Consider the following 18,109-nt stretch of genomic DNA (forward strand, 5'->3'; position numbering starts at 1 on the left):
TATTTTAAAACTAACAGGTACCTATTCTGTTAATATATTCCAGGCAAAAATTGTACGTCTGTTGTATATAAAAGTTTTTATCACATTTCTGGCAAAATATGTTCAGGGCGGGGCGGGCACGTGATCGGCTCAGAATGCATTTTCAAATTGCACATTGAATTTTGCTACATTCATTGCGGGACACTTAATGGAAATGCAATCGCAAGTGTCTTAACTGTGAGTGTAAATGCAATTAAGAAAAAAATACATTTAAATTACAATTTTGCCACAGTTTTTGCTTGAACATGTTAAACATATCTAATCATTTCTGTAATACATTTTAATTTTAATTTTGTAAAATGTATTCAATTTACATATTAAAACTAGTGTATGAAATGGCAAATGTAAATTATATAATTTAATTTTCATTTTCATTTTGCACCAAACGTTGCACAAATGTATGGGAAAATTTTAATTTAAATTCAGAAATGCATTGCCATTTTACATATTGCATTGTCATTTTGCATATTACATTTCAAATTGAATATTGCTACCCATAAGCTTCCATATATAAGGGAAGCTACAATCAATTATATAAAATTAATAACACACTTACTTAATCAAAGATTATAATTAGATAAAATGATGGAATCAGGTCACTAAATGATGATTACATCACCATCACCTGCTCACATTTTGTTGCAGCAGTCAAATAATAACTAATATTAAAAAGGTCAAGGGACAAGAGCACAACTACACAAACACTGATCACCATAATGGTAACATGGAACCAAACATTTTCAATAAAACATCAACATTTAATTCTTAACAAGAGCTTCTATAGATGTATGACAGAAATAAAGTCTAACTGGTTAATAATAAGTGCAATAATATGATAAAAATGATTTTGTTTATACAGTTTTATCCTACAGTTTAGGTTTAGTGACTTGCTTTTTTGTGACATCTGGGGTTCATTTTCTACTCAAAAACGATCCATCGAATGATACCGTCAATGAACTTGAACAGCAGAAACAAACTTTGTTGCATTATCTTTCTGCTATCACTGTAAAGCTGCTTTGAAACAATTATTTAAATAAAGGTGACTTGACTATCCTCATTGTGTATCGTGTACCAAATATTGAGGTCTCTGTGTTTGGGTGAGTACAGTGTTACTTCTATTATGTAGATATGGTGTCTGCACTATATCGATTGTTTTATTTATATAGATGTTTCTAAGTAAAGCATACAGTTTAAAAGTGTGGTGTAATTCTGTGTTATATTATTTGAGTAAAAAGTATTACAAACTGAACTTCCACTTTGTACAATTATTCAACAACTTTTACTGGCAAAGGTAAAGTTACTTATTTTCTTCGTTAACTTAGTTAAGAGTGTATTTAGTTAAAAGTTTACTTCAAAAGTATGCGAAATAAATATTAAGTACATTTTACTTTTCTTTTTTTCAGTGTGTCTGGACGTTAGTTGTAGAGAGATCATAATGCAAGGCAAGCACCGCATATATCTGACCTATTTTTAGCGGCATTCAGTATAGGATTTGACTGTTCATAGTAATGATATAAGTGTTATACATCATTTGATTGTGTTAAGTGTCTACTTTGTGTGTACACTGTTGTGCTTTTCGCAAAAAAAAAAAAAAAACATGATGCGAGTTCTGCCGTCTTTCTGTCAGTGAAGTCCATTCTGACACGCTTCAGAAAATGAACTGTAACTCAGCAAATGCTTGCCACACTTTCACGAGAGACATGTCTTTATAAAGCTTGAATTGTCTTCTTTTAAATTAAGTAATTCCTATAAAAAATAAATATTCTCAGTTTATGTAATCCGTTTGAAACCATGGAGATGTACAGTCCCTTCATTATCTCTAATGAGCTGAGGCCGCCACACCCCGGCGCTATTCACATGGCACACAAGATACTTTATACTCAACTATTAGTTTTTCTTTAAAGGTACAATATGTAAGAATTTTGTATCAAAATATCCAAAAACCACTTGCATAGTGTTATATATTTCTTTAAATTGTGTATCAGTTATCCTAAATGTTTCCAAGAAATTCACAATTTTAAACAGTGCCCGTTTCTTGTCGCCTGTCAATGACGTAATATCCGTGTTATTCCTGGTTTCTGCTCGTACTGCCACAGTAACCATGGCAACAGACGTGGACAACTGCGTAATGTTTAGCGCCACGCTCACGCTGTTGTTGTTTCGTTCAATCACTATTGACCATTGCAAGTACGACTTTGGGAAAAAAGGACAACTAAAACGATGATCAATATTGGCATGTCGTTTTCGAGATGGCGAGAGCTTCTCGACAAACTTGGACTTGACAGAGCTTTAAGACTTGACGAGACCTATGATCTAGCTTACTGCAAGTCTCATATAGCCAACAAACTAACAGAATGAATAACATTATAACTTTCAACACACTCAAATGCAGTTTAGTGTGATAGTGTAACGTTAGACCAAGTGAAACAGCGCTGCGTTACCTCACAAGTTTAATTCGTCAAATAAACTGTCCTGTGTGAGTAGTGATTCAGCACTTGCGGATAGTTCGGTAGAATGAAATATCCTCGTTCCTTTAATATCTGCGGGACTCGTGTGTCTGTCTCTCATTAGCAATCACGCCCTACGTCATACCACAGTCATGTTAAGTAAGGGATAATGTAGAGTGAGGCGGTTGTTATAGCGAACACAACTCCGACAGGCTGATCAGGACCCGACGCGAAGCGGAGCTTGAATCCTGAAGGGCTTGTATTCGCTATTAACAACCGCCTCGCTCTACATTATCCCACTTATTACATGGCTACCTACCAAATAAATCAATAATTTGACACAAAATATTGATTTAAAAAGGAGTTTATTGATTTAAAAACGATTGTATTGCTTCCACTAAAGAAAATAGTCCGTTCCGTCTCTACGGTTAGAATCCTGCGTCCATAGCAACGCTCTGTTTTTCATGGCAACGGTGTGTTATACTTAGCAGCGGTCTGATATCTATAAGAAATAATTATATGCATTCTACATTAGAATTAAACCAAGCCATGTAATAAAAACATGAATGTATTCACACATCCACAAACATTATTAGATCCATCAGCATGACGACCAGTTCCATGATTCCTCTTATCACTGCGTCATCAACCTACGCCTTTGTTATTGTTAGAGGTTAGCGACCCCTAGTGGCGAAAAAATACATATTGTAGCGTTAAGAATAAACAATATTTAATTTTGAGACACATATAGATGCTCACAATCATATTTTAAACAAGTAATTAGTAAATATATGACTAGTGCAAAACACAGGAGTGAGGAGAAGAAAGAAGCCACACCACCAGAATAACAAGATCCCATGAAATCAACTGACATGGCTTGTGCTTTGCTTTTATTTTATTTTAAACAGCCAATATGCATTGAGCCACATCCTCGAATCATGACCTTACTTTATATTTAACAGTAAGTATGTTTGACTGAACAGTCTGTAAAAATAATGAGCGTTTTTTCAGAAGAGAATAAATATGTAAATGTTTCTAAAAGCCACAGATGAAAACTCATGTTGATGTCATGGGGTCTTTAAAACATTAGTATTTTAATTACCCAAAGAACATTACATTGATAGAGAAAAGACTCATATGATACTTTTAAATTACAGAAATTAATATCATTGTACTGATATAAGCACATTATCTGATGATTAAAACAAAAAAGTGTTTGCCAGTTAAAAAATCTTTTGCTTAAGAACAACACAAACATATCCTTCACTCCTAATATCTGCTGCAGATGAAGTTGAGTTTGTCGTGTTCAGGACGGCTGATCCAGCGCTGATCTCCTCCAGACTGAACTGCTCCAGATCTCACTCCAGACTCACACTCCTCGTCTCCTGTGCCGTTCCCTGGAGCCCAGTTATGAAAGCACACGGTCTCTCCGCTCACCCAGAACCAGAGGCCCACAGTGCAGGAGTTACGTAAACCCAACCACACCGCCTCAGTAGACGCACGTTTAACCACATTCATCACCTCCTCCTGCATCTCCTCTGAATGAACCGAGACCAGATCCGTATAATTCTGTCTGCAGTATCTCAGAGCTTCAGGCCACGTCAGAGTCTCTTTGATCAGAATCAGTTTATCTGGACACAAAACAAACCACAAGCAAAAACTAGAGAGAGACTGATCAAAAACAACATGCAGAACAAACACTGTGGAGGAATCTGTCATGTCAGACATGTAGCGTGAACTTTAAGATATCTGGAGGTGATGGATGGATTGTGTGTGTTTGTGAGGATCTGCTCACCTTCATGACACACAAAAGGAAATCGGTGGTTGCAAGAGAAGTCTGCCCATTGACCCAGAGCGTTTGGTCTGATCACTGTACAGTTTTCAACACCTCCAACATTATCAGGTTCACCAGTATTCCAGTATCTGAATGAGGAGTTACTCTGATCTGACCACTGCCATGAGTCTCTGAACAGACCGATCCAGACATCATTTCTGTGACTATTATTGATGATCTTCTGAATCTGTTGATTCTCATTCTGGTTCCTCGCACTGACCAGATCACTGTGTTTCTGTCTGCAGTAACTCTGAGCGTCTCTCCAGTTCTTCGTCTGATCGACAAAGACGAGTCCTGTGTTCACTGTATGAAGAAAAACAAAACAGTTTCATAAATAAGTTTGTTCATTATTCATTATTCTTATGCTGCTTTATGTTTTGCACACACACACACACACACACACACACACACACACACACACACACACACACACACAACAGGGGTGAGGCCAGAAATGTTCAAGTGGGCCTTTATAAAACAGGATAGGCAAAGAGTATGAAAACTGCACGCCAAATGCCAAGGAAAAAAATAATAATAATTACTGGTATGAATCTGTTACATTGAAGCGCACTCACCCCTGAAATTGTTATGATTGACAGTGATAACCGTAGAGACGGACGGGACAAAACATTTGCATTTAGTGCTGTAGTGTAAATGCAGACTAATAGACCCACAGCAACACAGACCAGAAGAAGAAAACAAGTCTGGGTAATTTTAGCAGCTTTAAAGATAATTTTATAAAGCACTCTTTTTTCATGTGTCCTTTTTAAAGCAATGTTTAAAAATCTGCCAATTTGATTTTTTTTTTAATTAAATCTAAAAATATTTAAAAGTATTTAATGCATTTATTTTATTAGCATTAATGATTTGTTATTATAGCTATTTTATAATAAATCCAAAGGCAAAACATGAAAATAACTACATTAGTGTCACGTGTCAAAATGCTTAGTTTTAGTTTAGTTTTTTATTAGTTTTAGTCTTTTAAAAAAAAAAAGTGGGTTGTTTGTCAGGGGCAAGATTAAAAAAGGTCAGAAAAAAGTATTGTGTAATAATAACTCAACAAAAACATCATACAATTTTAGAAATATGTATTCAACAATAACACCAGTACATATGTGAACAGTCTACACTAGACTCCGCAGTAAGTGCAAAATGTGTAAGTGACGTGTGCCAGGAAAAACCCTAAATAGCCAACAGACTAAAGAAGACGTACATGAACAGCATGTATTCAACCCATTTTTGAGCCACACAAGACATTGCTGTCAGAGTGTCAGGGAGCTCAATCTGAGAAATAATGACACATTAAGATGAACCATCTCAAAATGAACTAGGCTACTCAATGAATTGGACTGCAGCATTAGATGCATGTGCAGCATCTCTATGGCAAATCATTGCAGTTGAATAGCAATACAAAACTGCATATGTTGTACTTGACATCATTAATTAACACTGAATTTCCTTTACCTCGTACCAAAAATCGACACATCTATACAAAATTCACACCCTATACAAATCCCACAGCTGTACAATTTTCACACCCTAAACTAAATGTACCCAATACAATACTCATCTGGACTGAAGCAGCAAACATTGTAAGAGTAAAAAATGACAGAATCACAGCTTATATAGTGTTTTGACATCGACAACCCAACTGCATTTTACCTCAAACTCGCGACTAGTTAACTTTCTAAAGAAGGCCCAATCACTTCTCGGGTCGACATTAACTCACTGGCAAAATTGTATTCAGAATTTAAAATATTTTTCATACCACTTTTTAATGTGTGATTGTGTAAAGGTGTTCACTTTATACCAACCTTTCGCAAACTTGCTTTCAACGAACACTCGTTTTCATGGAGACGCGGTGTGCACGGAGGGGAGGGGCTGTGTGTGTGTGTGTGTGTGTGACAGAGAGACGGAGGGAGAGCCGGGAAAGGAAATGCAGCTGAACGTTATTTGCACTATGAAAGACATTGACAAAGACGAAAACTAAGGATTTTATTTATATTATTTATATTATTTTATTTTAGTTAGTTTTGCCAAACACACATTACAGTTTTCGTTAGTTATCGTTTTTTTGTAATGCCTCGTTTTCATTTTTATTTCAGTAAACGACAATGTTTTTCCCACCTAGTTTTAATTTTTTCGTTCGTTTTCGTTTACGATTATAACCTTGCTTGTGACGCTTAGCCGACTCTGCTGTGTGTGTTCTTGTGTTTTAAAGGAGCCGTGGGTTTGGAGACTCTGAAGGGAGAGTGGGATCTCATGCTTTCAAAGCTAACTTGATATTGCTGGCCTCTCCGAAATTGCCTACTCTACCTTTAATTTATAGGTTAAGACTGTGTGTGTTAGTAGAAACTGTCTTGAAGCCGTCATATTTGGTATATGGTGCATCTATAAATGAACGGTAGTTTTAAATAGCAGCACTCACTGTTGTTGCAGACGAAATGACGATTATCACTACATGACAAATCATGAAATTGTCCATTTGACATCATTCCACAATCTCTGCCTTCAGGTTGTCCAGTAGCGCAGTAAATGATCAAGTACTCTCAGTTCTTTTTTAGTTACTGGAACTCTTGTATAACTGAACTATTCTAACTAAGCTTTTGTCAGTACAACATACTATTCCTATTTCACTTTACTTGTTTTTTTGTTTTGTTTTTTGTAAGGCAATTAGTTTGTATGCTTTTAAGTAAGTCTAACTAATTAGATTTTACAGTACAGAATATGGTGTATCTTTTATAAATGAATATTTATTGTGATTGTATGGAGCTGCACTTACTGTTAGATGAATTGCAGATGAAAGTCCGGCTGTCACTACATGACGCATCATGCCATTCTCCATTTTTCATGAAAGCACACTCATCTCTGCCATCAGGTTGTCCAGGTCTCCAGTTCAGATAGAGCGCAGGTTCACCTGAAGACCACTGCCATTTATTAACACTCGTCTTCTTCAGCCCAATCCAGACATCCTGACCAACTCCATTCACACTCTTGTTCAGCTCGTTCATGTCGTTCATGTTGTCAACGGTGGCCAGATCTGTGTAATTCTCTCTGCAGAATCTCTGAGCTTCAGTCCAGGTCTTCAACACGTTTATAAAGTGATACTGACGCTGAACACATTCAGATACGGAGCAGAGAGCTGTGAAAGAGAGCGTTTGATTTAATGCTTTTCATAACAGGGTCAAACCTGATGAAACTATAAACCATAAATAATACAACAAACACACTCACCAATGAGAAGAAGAATCAAATATAGAGTTTGGTCCATTTCTGAGGAAGAAACACATAGAAAAACTCAGAAATCAAACATTCCCTGATTAATTTTGGAGTAAAATATGACAATTTCATTTAGTATCTCAACAGCAGCATGAATTCACTGAACATAATCATTCAGACAATATTAACATCTGAAAGTGTAATTGTGTTTGAAGAATGAACATGTTCTTACTTTAGAGGTCGTGTGTTTCTGTCCTGAGTCTGATGTTTCTGTCTGCAGATTTACACTACGCTATTATTATATCTGCTCTCATCCCTCATTCAGCTCATCACATCATTTGTGTATTTCTCTGAAAACCCCTATTTCATATTTTACTTCCTTGTGTATTTGTCCACCCTCGTCTTTCCCTTTATTTGCATATTGACTTCTGTGTCAGTCAGTATTAGTCTATAATATGGACCTTATGGAATCAAAAAATTATTTGAACATTCTAAATTAATATTTGAACATTCACAACTAAACAGCAGCTTTAATGATATTGCTGGACTGCATAACTCGTGTTTCATCCCTGTTCATCTTGAAATCGTCGTCCATCCACACTTGCCATCTTTGCACAAACTTTTTGATTAGAGAGGCGAAGAAACGGCGGAAGCTTTGATGAGAGGAGCCGTTACTTTCAAACCCGATGACGTCGATCAGCTGAGCTTTGATGCGCGCGAGCAGCGCGAGGATCACTGAAGCGACGACAGCAGAGGAATAGCAGCAGTTTCGTGACAGAATAAAACTTCTCTCTTCCTGGTTCTTCTACATATTATTAATATTATTATTATTTAGTGTTGTTGTTTAAGGTTTAAATTACTTAATAAAATAGGCCTATACTAAATAAATGTAAGCTACCCAGGTGAAAAAGACGTTGGCTACTGTTAAATGTATTAAAATTAAAAATGCATTAAAGTATATTTGTATTGTAGGTCTTCTAAAAACACACTCAAGTACATTTTTAATACATTTAATAGTATGGGCCCTATCTTGCACCCGCGCAAAGCGGACTTTTCCCTCCACAGACACACGTCGGTAGACTAGCAAATGAACTTGCGCTCCCGGGGGCGGTTCAGTGAAAAGAGGCGGCGTGTTCCGGCGCAAACGTTCCCTGGTGCTATTTTACAGGTTTAGAAAACAATTCCGCCACTGACCGAAAAGTCAGTGGCGCGTTGCGCATGTTATTCATATGCTATTGTAAGGGCGCATGCTTGGCCATAATCAGTGTAGCGTGTGCACAACGCGCATACACTTTGATTCTCTCATCTACACAGAAGCAGCAGTTTTCATTTGTGCAAATCATACATTATTACGATAGATAGATAGATAGATAGATAGATAGATAGATAGATAGTTTATTATAAAAGCATACATCTAGCTTACACATTTACCCAAATTATCATACGCCTGTTTAACCGAAGTTAATTTGGGTGTGTTTCTCCATCCCCAACGGCCCTGACGAGAACGTCGGTCTCCTCGGCTGTGAACCGCTCCTGGCGCACGCCTGGCAAATCCGCCGTTATAATAGGAATCCGCTATAGAACAAGCGCGTCTGCTCTTAAAGGGAATGTGAGATGTCGCTCTGATTGGTTTATTTCACATTACGCCCAAACCACACCTATGAATAATGAAGCTACTTCAGACCAACACATTTTAGATTTGCGTCGGGCGCAAGAGTCATTTATCCCGCCGGTATAATAGCAACAGCGCCCGAGACCCGCCCACAAAGTTACTTGCGTTTTGCGCTTGATACTTGCGTTTCAGACCGTTAAAATAGGGCCCATTGTCTTTTTCACCTGGATATGTATACTGAATCAAACTTAAGTAGCCTATAATAATAAAAATAGGATAATAATAATAATCTTATTCTGACCTCTCTGAACAATTGGGATCCTCCTGATGCTGGCTTTAACATAAGAGATCTTCCAGGAACCACTTAAATGTTAAAAGATCTTCCAATAACCCTTTTATCGCATTGAAGTTCCTCTATTTTCCCCCAAAGCACTTCGAGGTCTCATGGTAATGAAAAGGTGACTCCAGAACCTCTGAACAAAATACAATTCCCATAAGTTCCAGCAAGAACCTCAAAGATTGTCAATGCTCCTCCAGTAACCCTACTATAGGAGAAAGAGCTTTGAGGCACTTAAATTACATTTTGAAGTTCCTTGAGTATCCGACAGGATATTTGAGGCTCCTTTAGTTTTTACAGTATAGGCTTCTTTTTTTCCCTCTTCTGAAAGCTGAGACCCCTCACATTCACAACAGAGACGAGATAAAGACATGAAAGCTTTCATTCCCCTGAAGTCCATCTCTAATGTTAGTAAAGATTATTAGACTCATTATCCCACTGAAATAATATCATCTTCTTCTGCTGTTTCAGAATAAACGTCTTTATTTCCTCCGTCTAAATACTTGATTGTGATTGGCTGGAATGTGTTCATTAAAACATTGTTACATTTTTAAGAATTAGTCTTATTTTGAAAATTCTTATTTTGTTTTGTGTCATACTCCTGCTGTTCTTTGTTTATAGAACATGAACATATTTGCATGTAAACACATCCTCATCACTCATTTGTTTAGGTCCACATTTAGACGTTCAGGGTGGACAATATTTGCATCTCTGACGTGAAACAGAAGCAGAAACAGTGTGTTATTGTACATGTTATTGACACATTCCATGGTCTCATTCTCATGGATGACTGCTGTCACATCAAATAAAACATAAACATCAAATAAAATCCAGGCCTGGCCTCTCTCGTCCTTCACCGTCGCCGCTCCTCCTTTTATGCTTCCGCTCCTCCGTGAGAGATACGAGACCACCGGCCTCGCGCCGCTCTCTCACGGCCCTCCGCCTCGTCCTGCTCGCCACATATGTGTCATATTGTTAACACTGAAACGGCACTCCTTCTACAATATGTACCATTCGTTCAAAGCAACCAGTCTGATGCGACCCACTCATCCAAGTCGTTATATTCCTTTTTCATTCTTGTTTATTTTGTACTTCAAAGCAAGAACAACCTTTTAACTTTATATAACAACAAAATATGGAACGGCGGTCAAAAAACTGTATCGCTCCGTCACTTGCTACTACCCACCACACGGGTATGACGTCTTAATCCCCTCATCAGTTAGCAAGTACATAACAAAAGCATAAATAATTACAGTATAAACATTCTTAAAGGTCCCGTATTATGCCCCTTTTCACAAGATGTAAAATAAGTCTCTGATATCCCCAGAGTGTGTATGTGAAGTTTCAGCTCAAAATACCCAACAGATAATTTTTTACAGCATGTTTAAATTGTCATTTTTTGGGGCTCAGAAAAATGCGCTGTTTTAGTGTGTGCCCTTTAAATGCAAATAAGCTGCTGCTGCACGGCACAGGGGGCGGAGCTTCACGAGCTCGCGCTCAGTCTCTCAGGACAATTTCATCTCACGGAATGATGATAATATCAGAAACTCTCAGTAATGGTGTTCATTTCGAGTCGGACAATAATGCCTACAGAGTCAGAGTGCTGTATAGAGATGGAACAGGTATAGTTTAGTAGTTTAATTACGGTTATTATAACGTATTTGTCATCTGCTTGTATGTATCCATTATTTATTAATAGCCTACAAGTCTGCTGTTTCGGACCAGGTCCGAATGATGATCAAACATATACTGATGAGTTTAATAAAGTTTATTGTACATCACACAAAAGATGAAGCATCAGTTTTACTTCAGAAAATCACCGTAAGAGCTGAGTAAACACAGTAAGTTATAAGAAGTGCGCAAGTACATAAATGAATTTCGGTAGAGTTGAGGGAGCATTCCTGTGGGCGGAGGTTAGTCAAAAAACGGTTCTAGTGACGTCATTAAAGAAGGAAGTAGAGGGATGTAGTCCAAACGGCCGTTCGATGTAGGCGACTTCTGTTAAATAAAATATCTCGCTTGGCATTGAACTTTGAGCTTTATCATTTTACAGATATCATTTATACTCTAACAACAACATTACACACTAACTAAAGTTTAAAACATAGGGTCACGAAGAACGGGACCTTTAATCTTTGTAAAAAATACAAGTACAATGAGTAATAATCTAACAACACTTCAATATTATCAAATTTGCACAATGTATATTATGGCTCTAACAAACACACTTAAATTCTACATTACCACCACTGTGAAACTACAACAAACAAAGAATTGTACTTCACAGACATCAAAAATCAGCACATGAATCTCAACAATGGTGACAATCAAACCAACTAACACAAAAATATACACTCTGAACATCACAAAACAGGCTACAGAAAGTCACAAAACAACAGCAAAAATAAAAACAAATAAATAAAACAGTAAGACTATTCAGCTGCATTTATTAATGCTGCAGTGCATGCTGGGTCACGACCGGCTCAGAGCCACGACAAATGAAGGAGGCAACAAGAACAAAAGCGAATCAAAAAGTATTTATTAATAAAAATAAAGTTTAAAACTCATAACTAAATAAGAAAAACACAGCCATGGAAAACATTCCGCTCGGAACATCAACGTAAATAAACAATAATCAACGTAATTTACAGCACAACATATTAAAGACATGTTCCCTCATACATACAGGCCTGCAAACATAAATCCCCAAACTAAACTAATACATGAAGCAAATGAATGATATCAAACAAATAACAAAGGGCCAACAGAAGACGAAAGGGCAACCGAAGAGAGTGAAGTCAGAGAACCAAAACCTTTTATAATTCTCTGCAGGTGTTTCACATTATGAGTCCCAACACACAGCCGGCTAGAGGAGGACGGGCTCAGAGGCACGTCACACATGGTGGCACCCAGCATGCATTGCAGCATGAAACTTTTTGTTGATCATCAACATGTTGAGATTCATATGCTGATTTTTGATGCCTGTGTGCTCATATTGCTGTATAACCACAGGGATGCTACAATCAATAATATAAAATTAATAACACACTTACTTAATCAAAGATTATAATTAGATAAAATGATGGAATCAGGTCACTAAATGATGATTACATCACCATCACCTGCTCACATTTTGTTGCAGCAGTCAAAGAATAACTAATATTAAAAAGGTCAAGGGTCCAGAGCACAACTACACAAAGACTGATCACCATAATGGTGACATGAAACCAAACATTTTCAATAAAACATCAACATTTAATTCTCAACAAGAGCTTCTATAGATGTATGGCAGAAATAAAGTCTAACTGGTTAATAATAAGTGCAATAATATGATAAAAATTATTTTGTTTATACAGTTTTATCCTACAGTTTAGGTTTAGTGACTTGCTGTTTTGAGATATCTGGAGTTCATTTTCTACTCAAAATGACACATTCATACTCAAAAATAGGGATTTCCCGATCCGATCACGTGGTTTCAGACTCGATCGGAATCGGACGTTACCTCCCGATCAGGACTCGGATATATATATGTATATATATATATATATTCTCATTATTTTTTAACACATCTATAGTTATGCGGTGGCACAGAGTTACGCCGGTTTCACACTGCACGCGTTAGCAGAGCGTAAGCAGCGCAGGAGCAGTGCGTATGGTGAGCAGGAGCAGGACACGCGCGTTTTGCTTTCACACTGGCAGCGTTTGTCACGCGCGGCTGAACCGCGGGTTGTGTACAGACGGAGTCTATAACGGATAAGTTGGCATTGCTTTATTTTGTTTTCAAATACATTTAAGAGAAAAGACTTGTCAAGAAGTTTATTTTATTAATAATTTCATTTATATAACTTTTGGTTCATCTTTGTTTTTATTGTTCTGGCAACAAGTTTGTTTTTGGACATTTGTTTTCTTTTTAAATTGCTGTTGGTCATTTGATCGACTGTTTAAAACACAATAGATATCATCAATGCACTTTTTGGATAAAACTGCGGTGTATTTTGGCCATGATCAATGCATTGTCACTTTAATTCAGCGTAAGCGGCGCAGCAAAAATAGACTCGTCGCCGAAACTATCGCGGCACTGCTGCTTCTGCTCTGCTCCTGCTACGCGCTGCCGCGCCGCCTCTGCGTGCGGTGTGAATGCTCTAATCTGTTAACATGGGCGGCAAAAAAAAGACGCGCTGCATGCTCTGCTAACCCCTCATTTACACTGAACACGTGTGCGGCGCATTACGGCTGCGACACGGCTACCGGAGCTGATCGCGCCCATTCTAGTCAATGCTTGTGTTTACACCGGCCGCAACGCGGCGCGTTTCAGAAGCTTCCCAGAAGCGGCTCTCCGCGCCGCTTCGCTAAATATAGGCGCCTAGTCTATTTTTGACGGACGCGCGTCCAAGTCACACCGGAAATACAAAATAAAAGTAAAAAAAACATTGTCAAATTCAAAATAAACACCCTGTGCAAACTCCCAAACGTATTACACACCAATATCCTTGGTAGAAACCATAGACTGTATGGTAGAAACTCAAAAATCAAGAAAAACCACGTCGGACAGGCAAATCACGTGGTCTCGTGCATCCAGTCGCTCTGCTTCTGAAATGCTCCTGGTGTGAGTTGGCACCGCGTGGAGGACGGAATAAAACCTTGTCGCAGACGTAATGCACCGCACACGTGTGCGGTGTAAATGAGGGGTAACGCGTGCAGTGTGAAACCGGCGAGTGCAGTTCCTATAAGCACATTACTGGCTTTGCAAACACTGTGGCACTTTAATTTTTTTATTTGTTTACATGCCTGCTGGGTGTTTTAAGTTGAGGTGATATTTGTTTATATATTAGACTTTTTTTATATTTACTGTTGCACTAAGTCCAAAAGTGAAGAATTTATGTTATTTATTACTTGATTGTTCAAGCTACCTCACAGAAGTGCTCTGTTTGTTAACAGAGTTGTTGAATGTTAAAATAAGGTGAATTAAATAAAAAATAAGGAACTGGATCTGTTTTTCGCTCTTCTTTATTCTTTTTTTATGTATTATAGAAGTATCGGATCGGGACTCGGTATTGGTAGATACTCAAAATCAAATGACTCGGGCTGCGTTCCAAACCGCATACTCAATGAGTAGGTACTTAATTTCAATAAGTACTTACTTAACGAGCGCTAAAAGAGTAGGTACTTTATAGCCAGATCTCGTTGAGTATGAATGCGAACCGGACATCTGCCATGTTTACGTTATCATGTGACCTACGACGCGTTATCACACGCGCAACAACTTAAAAGATTCGAACGGACACGTTTAATTCATCTATCTGTAAATATCTTGATATTGATTAAACTTGCTCATTTTGTGTTCTTTTTGAAGAAACTGCAGCCCATTTATTTTGTGAATATATTTAGGGTTGATTTGAGTTCTTATATTTAACCCTACTAATGTGACCCACCGTTTTATCCTTAACGATATTATTTATTTTTATTACGAAATCCCAAAATTGTCATCTCTTGAATATGTTGTTAATTTTATTTTATTTAATATCCAAACATTTTCATCCACAAGCCAAAGTGGCTTACTGCTTTATGTATTCCTCTTTTTCTTGTTGAATTTAACTCTCGTTTCATCCCTCAGGCCTATAAATAACAAAACAAAAAAAGCTTTTTTTTTAAATGTATTATAATGAATTATTTAAGAATATATATTAAGATATTCAACCTTGTAGGTTCTTTATCCTGTGTAAAAAATCTCATGTATGTATGCAAACCCATAATATATATATATATATAAATATATCTTAACATCAGTAACTCGACAGCCCTACCTAGAATTTTCCTCAGCGTTTGTAATGTCTGCACAAAGGGCAGCTGTGCGAAGATTCGCCTTTGGAGAAAACTGTTGATTTTGTACTCGAAAAATTTAAGTATCATTAATATTAAAAATTAATATTACCCCAGAATGAATTGCATTGCTATCCCACCCCAAAACATAAAATAATAACAAAGATAAATGCTGACCAATACTTAATTATATTACTTTTTACTGAAAATGATTTCAATAAAACAAACAAAATGTAATGTATATCATATGACATAGCTATGCATGATTTAATACACTCTAGATGTGTATATAATGAACATATCTACATTTTCTTTCAAACAATTAAATAAAACATTAATTAAATAATTATATTTTATTTACTGACAACAATGAGAAATATTAATAAATTAGTAAAAGAATGAATGAAAGTCACCATCACACAATAAACAAATGCATAAGTCAACACATGAAACAAAGCTTTATTCAAACTACAATCATGTATGTAGACTACAGGCGCTGAACCCCACATCCTTCTGCCATCTCAACACAGCGGTTCCCATTCTGCGGCTTTATTCTGATGAATCAGCTGACCGCCAGAGGTGAGCCGTGCCTTCATGCCGGAGGTTGTTGCGTGATGTGTTGTGCTTCACAATCTGAGGCAATAAGAGCAGGTGGAGTGATGGAGGGTCTCATAAGGGCAGGTGGAGTGATGGAGGGTCTCATCCATGGCACCGTTTCCAGGATTCAGCTCTGGGCTCCTCATCCTCAGTGCTCACACCAGCCTGCTGACATTTCAGATCCTACAAAATGCACAAACATAACACAAAAGCAGTAATTTTAACCGCACAATGTCATTTGATTTCAGTATTATTTAGAAGACAAAAACGTTTTTTTTTCCACAAATGCCGCCATCATCTTCCCTTGCAGGTCCTGCTCCACCACAAAAGATCTGCAGCAAATGCACAGAAATCAAGAATCAGAAAGGTGCTGTAATAGCTCTGTTTGTAATTACAATAATTAAAATAAACTACAATTTAAGATTTAAATAGTTATTCATTTCTGTAGTATACTCACTCAAAGCCTTCATGAGCCACTCTCCACCAGATAAACACACATCTGTTCATCTGACCCTGTAACATCCAGACAAGATCCACGTTACCTCTGTGATTTATGAACTCAACACTACATTTACATGTTGAGGTTGTTTTAACTTTTTATCCAACATAAATGTTCCTCAATTTATCAACTACTAATGGACAAATAAAATAGATAACTTATGTTTAACGTTAGTTACTTTATAGATTTGTTCTACATAATAGCACACATTCATCACTCAGATGTCTATTTCATGTTGTGATATTTCAAGATTTTCCTGTCAGATGTAAATAGACATTTAAAATAAGCGTCTTTAAGATGTATATGGCTTATGTAAATCCACTTTAGAGACGTAACTTACGTGTCTTTACTGGAGCTCCCCTGTTAGCTAACGTTATACATAATAAAACGTGTTTTTACAGCAAAATCACAACTATACTATACTGTGTAACCTCTTTACACCTCCAACACTTCAACAGTTTACTCTACATTAGTTCAACACGTGCAATTTTAACAAAAGGAACCGTGTTTACTCACATTTGAAAGCACCCGCGCCGCTGATCTATGCGATGTTTGATAATGACGTATCCTCTCGCGTGGCCTCCTGGGATAGAAGAGTATCCATCGGTTGAGCACTCGAAAATCTGGCCGGAAGCAGTAAGCCATCCGGGAACTTCTCGCCTACTCTTTTATGAATGCTGATGTTTCGAACGTACTGCTTCCTTCACGTACTGTTTTCGCCTACTATATAGTAGGAAAGTAGGCATATTCGAACGCACTTAAGTCCGAATCTCGCGATAATTAGTACGTCACCCAGGTAATTCTTGCCTACTCTTTTGGATTCGTACATACTTTTTCGCTCGCCTACTCTTTTTCCCATACTAAATAGTAGGGAAGTATGCGGTTTGGAACGCAGCACCGGACTCGAGGGCAAAAAAACCTGATCGGGACATCCCTACTCAAAAATGATCCATCGAATGATACCGTCAATGAACTTGAACAGCAGAAACAAACTTTGTTGCATTATCTTTCTGCTATCACTGTAAAGCTGCTTTGAAACCACTATTTAAATAAAGGTGACTTGACTATCCTCATTGTGTATCGTGTACCAAATATTGAGGTCTCTGTGTTTGGGTGAGTACAGTGTTACTTCTATTATGTAGATATGGTGTCTGTGTGACCTCTGTGTAATGTCTCCTGCCTGATAGAATCTCTCAGACACCGTTAGGTTTGTGGTAACAGCAGGTTTATTCCACATCTGCGTCTGCATTCATGACAAAGGATAACAATCGTAGTCATCTCATGTGGACAAACAGCGCATGCTCTATCTCAGGGGAAATCCTCCATTGCTTTTCTTTTTTAGGATTACCCATATGTAAGCTTTACACAAAAGTAAAGTACAGTTTGACACATTGATTTGATCGTATAGTGGATTTTAACTCATATAAACAAAATAATTAAAACAAACCAAATTGTCCCTCTTAATCTTACAATGAAGAAATAACATAAAATTATGTAATTATACAGATTTCCTACAGTTACTTTTCCATTTTATGTTAACAGTTATGTGTAAACAATTATGTAACTTCATTACAATTCAACATACAAGAGGCAGATAAACAGCAGAAAATACCTCAATCTCATGTTCAAACATTACAACACTTTATAACAACATAATAACATACCTGCATTCATGACAAAGGATAACAATCGTAGTCATCTCATG

General features: G+C 37.2%; 1 protein-coding gene and 1 long non-coding RNA gene across 2 annotated transcripts; both read right to left on the reverse strand.

The window, feature by feature from the left end:
- Positions 1-2,801: 2,801 nt before the first annotated feature.
- LOC311079138 (C-type mannose receptor 2-like) lies at positions 2,802-7,830 on the reverse strand. The gene is made up of 5 exons (XM_084108344.1): positions 7,772-7,830; positions 7,555-7,593; positions 7,103-7,462; positions 4,282-4,623; positions 2,802-4,117 (listed from the first exon to the last, which is right to left on the reverse strand). Exons 2-5 carry the CDS (start codon positions 7,589-7,591, stop codon positions 3,756-3,758), a joined length of 1,101 nt encoding a protein of 366 aa, XP_083964470.1. The 5' UTR covers positions 7,592-7,593; positions 7,772-7,830; the 3' UTR covers positions 2,802-3,755.
- Positions 7,831-15,750: 7,920 nt separating this feature from the next.
- LOC311079149 lies at positions 15,751-16,810 on the reverse strand. The gene is made up of 2 exons (XR_014605339.1): positions 16,363-16,810; positions 15,751-16,088 (listed from the first exon to the last, which is right to left on the reverse strand). It is a non-coding gene; the product is annotated as an uncharacterized lncRNA (long non-coding RNA).
- Between the last annotated feature and the right edge of the window lie 1,299 nt (positions 16,811-18,109).

Source organism: Abramis brama (assembly GCF_963993115.1).
Source record: "Abramis brama genome assembly, chromosome: 3".
NCBI classification, from domain to species: Eukaryota; Metazoa; Chordata; class Actinopteri; order Cypriniformes; family Leuciscidae; genus Abramis; species Abramis brama.

Coding starts and splice junctions, on each gene's coding strand:
- LOC311079138 (XM_084108344.1), bottom strand. CDS start 7,591: ATGGACCAAACTCTATATTTGATTCTTCTTCTCATTG. Junction 7,463..7,554: donor TTTGATTCTTCTTCTCATTG/GTGAGTGTGTTT, acceptor TCTCTTTCACAG/CTCTCTGCTCCGTATCTGAA. Junction 4,624..7,102: donor CATCTGCAATTCATCTAACA/GTAAGTGCAGCT, acceptor TTCTTCATACAG/TGAACACAGGACTCGTCTTT.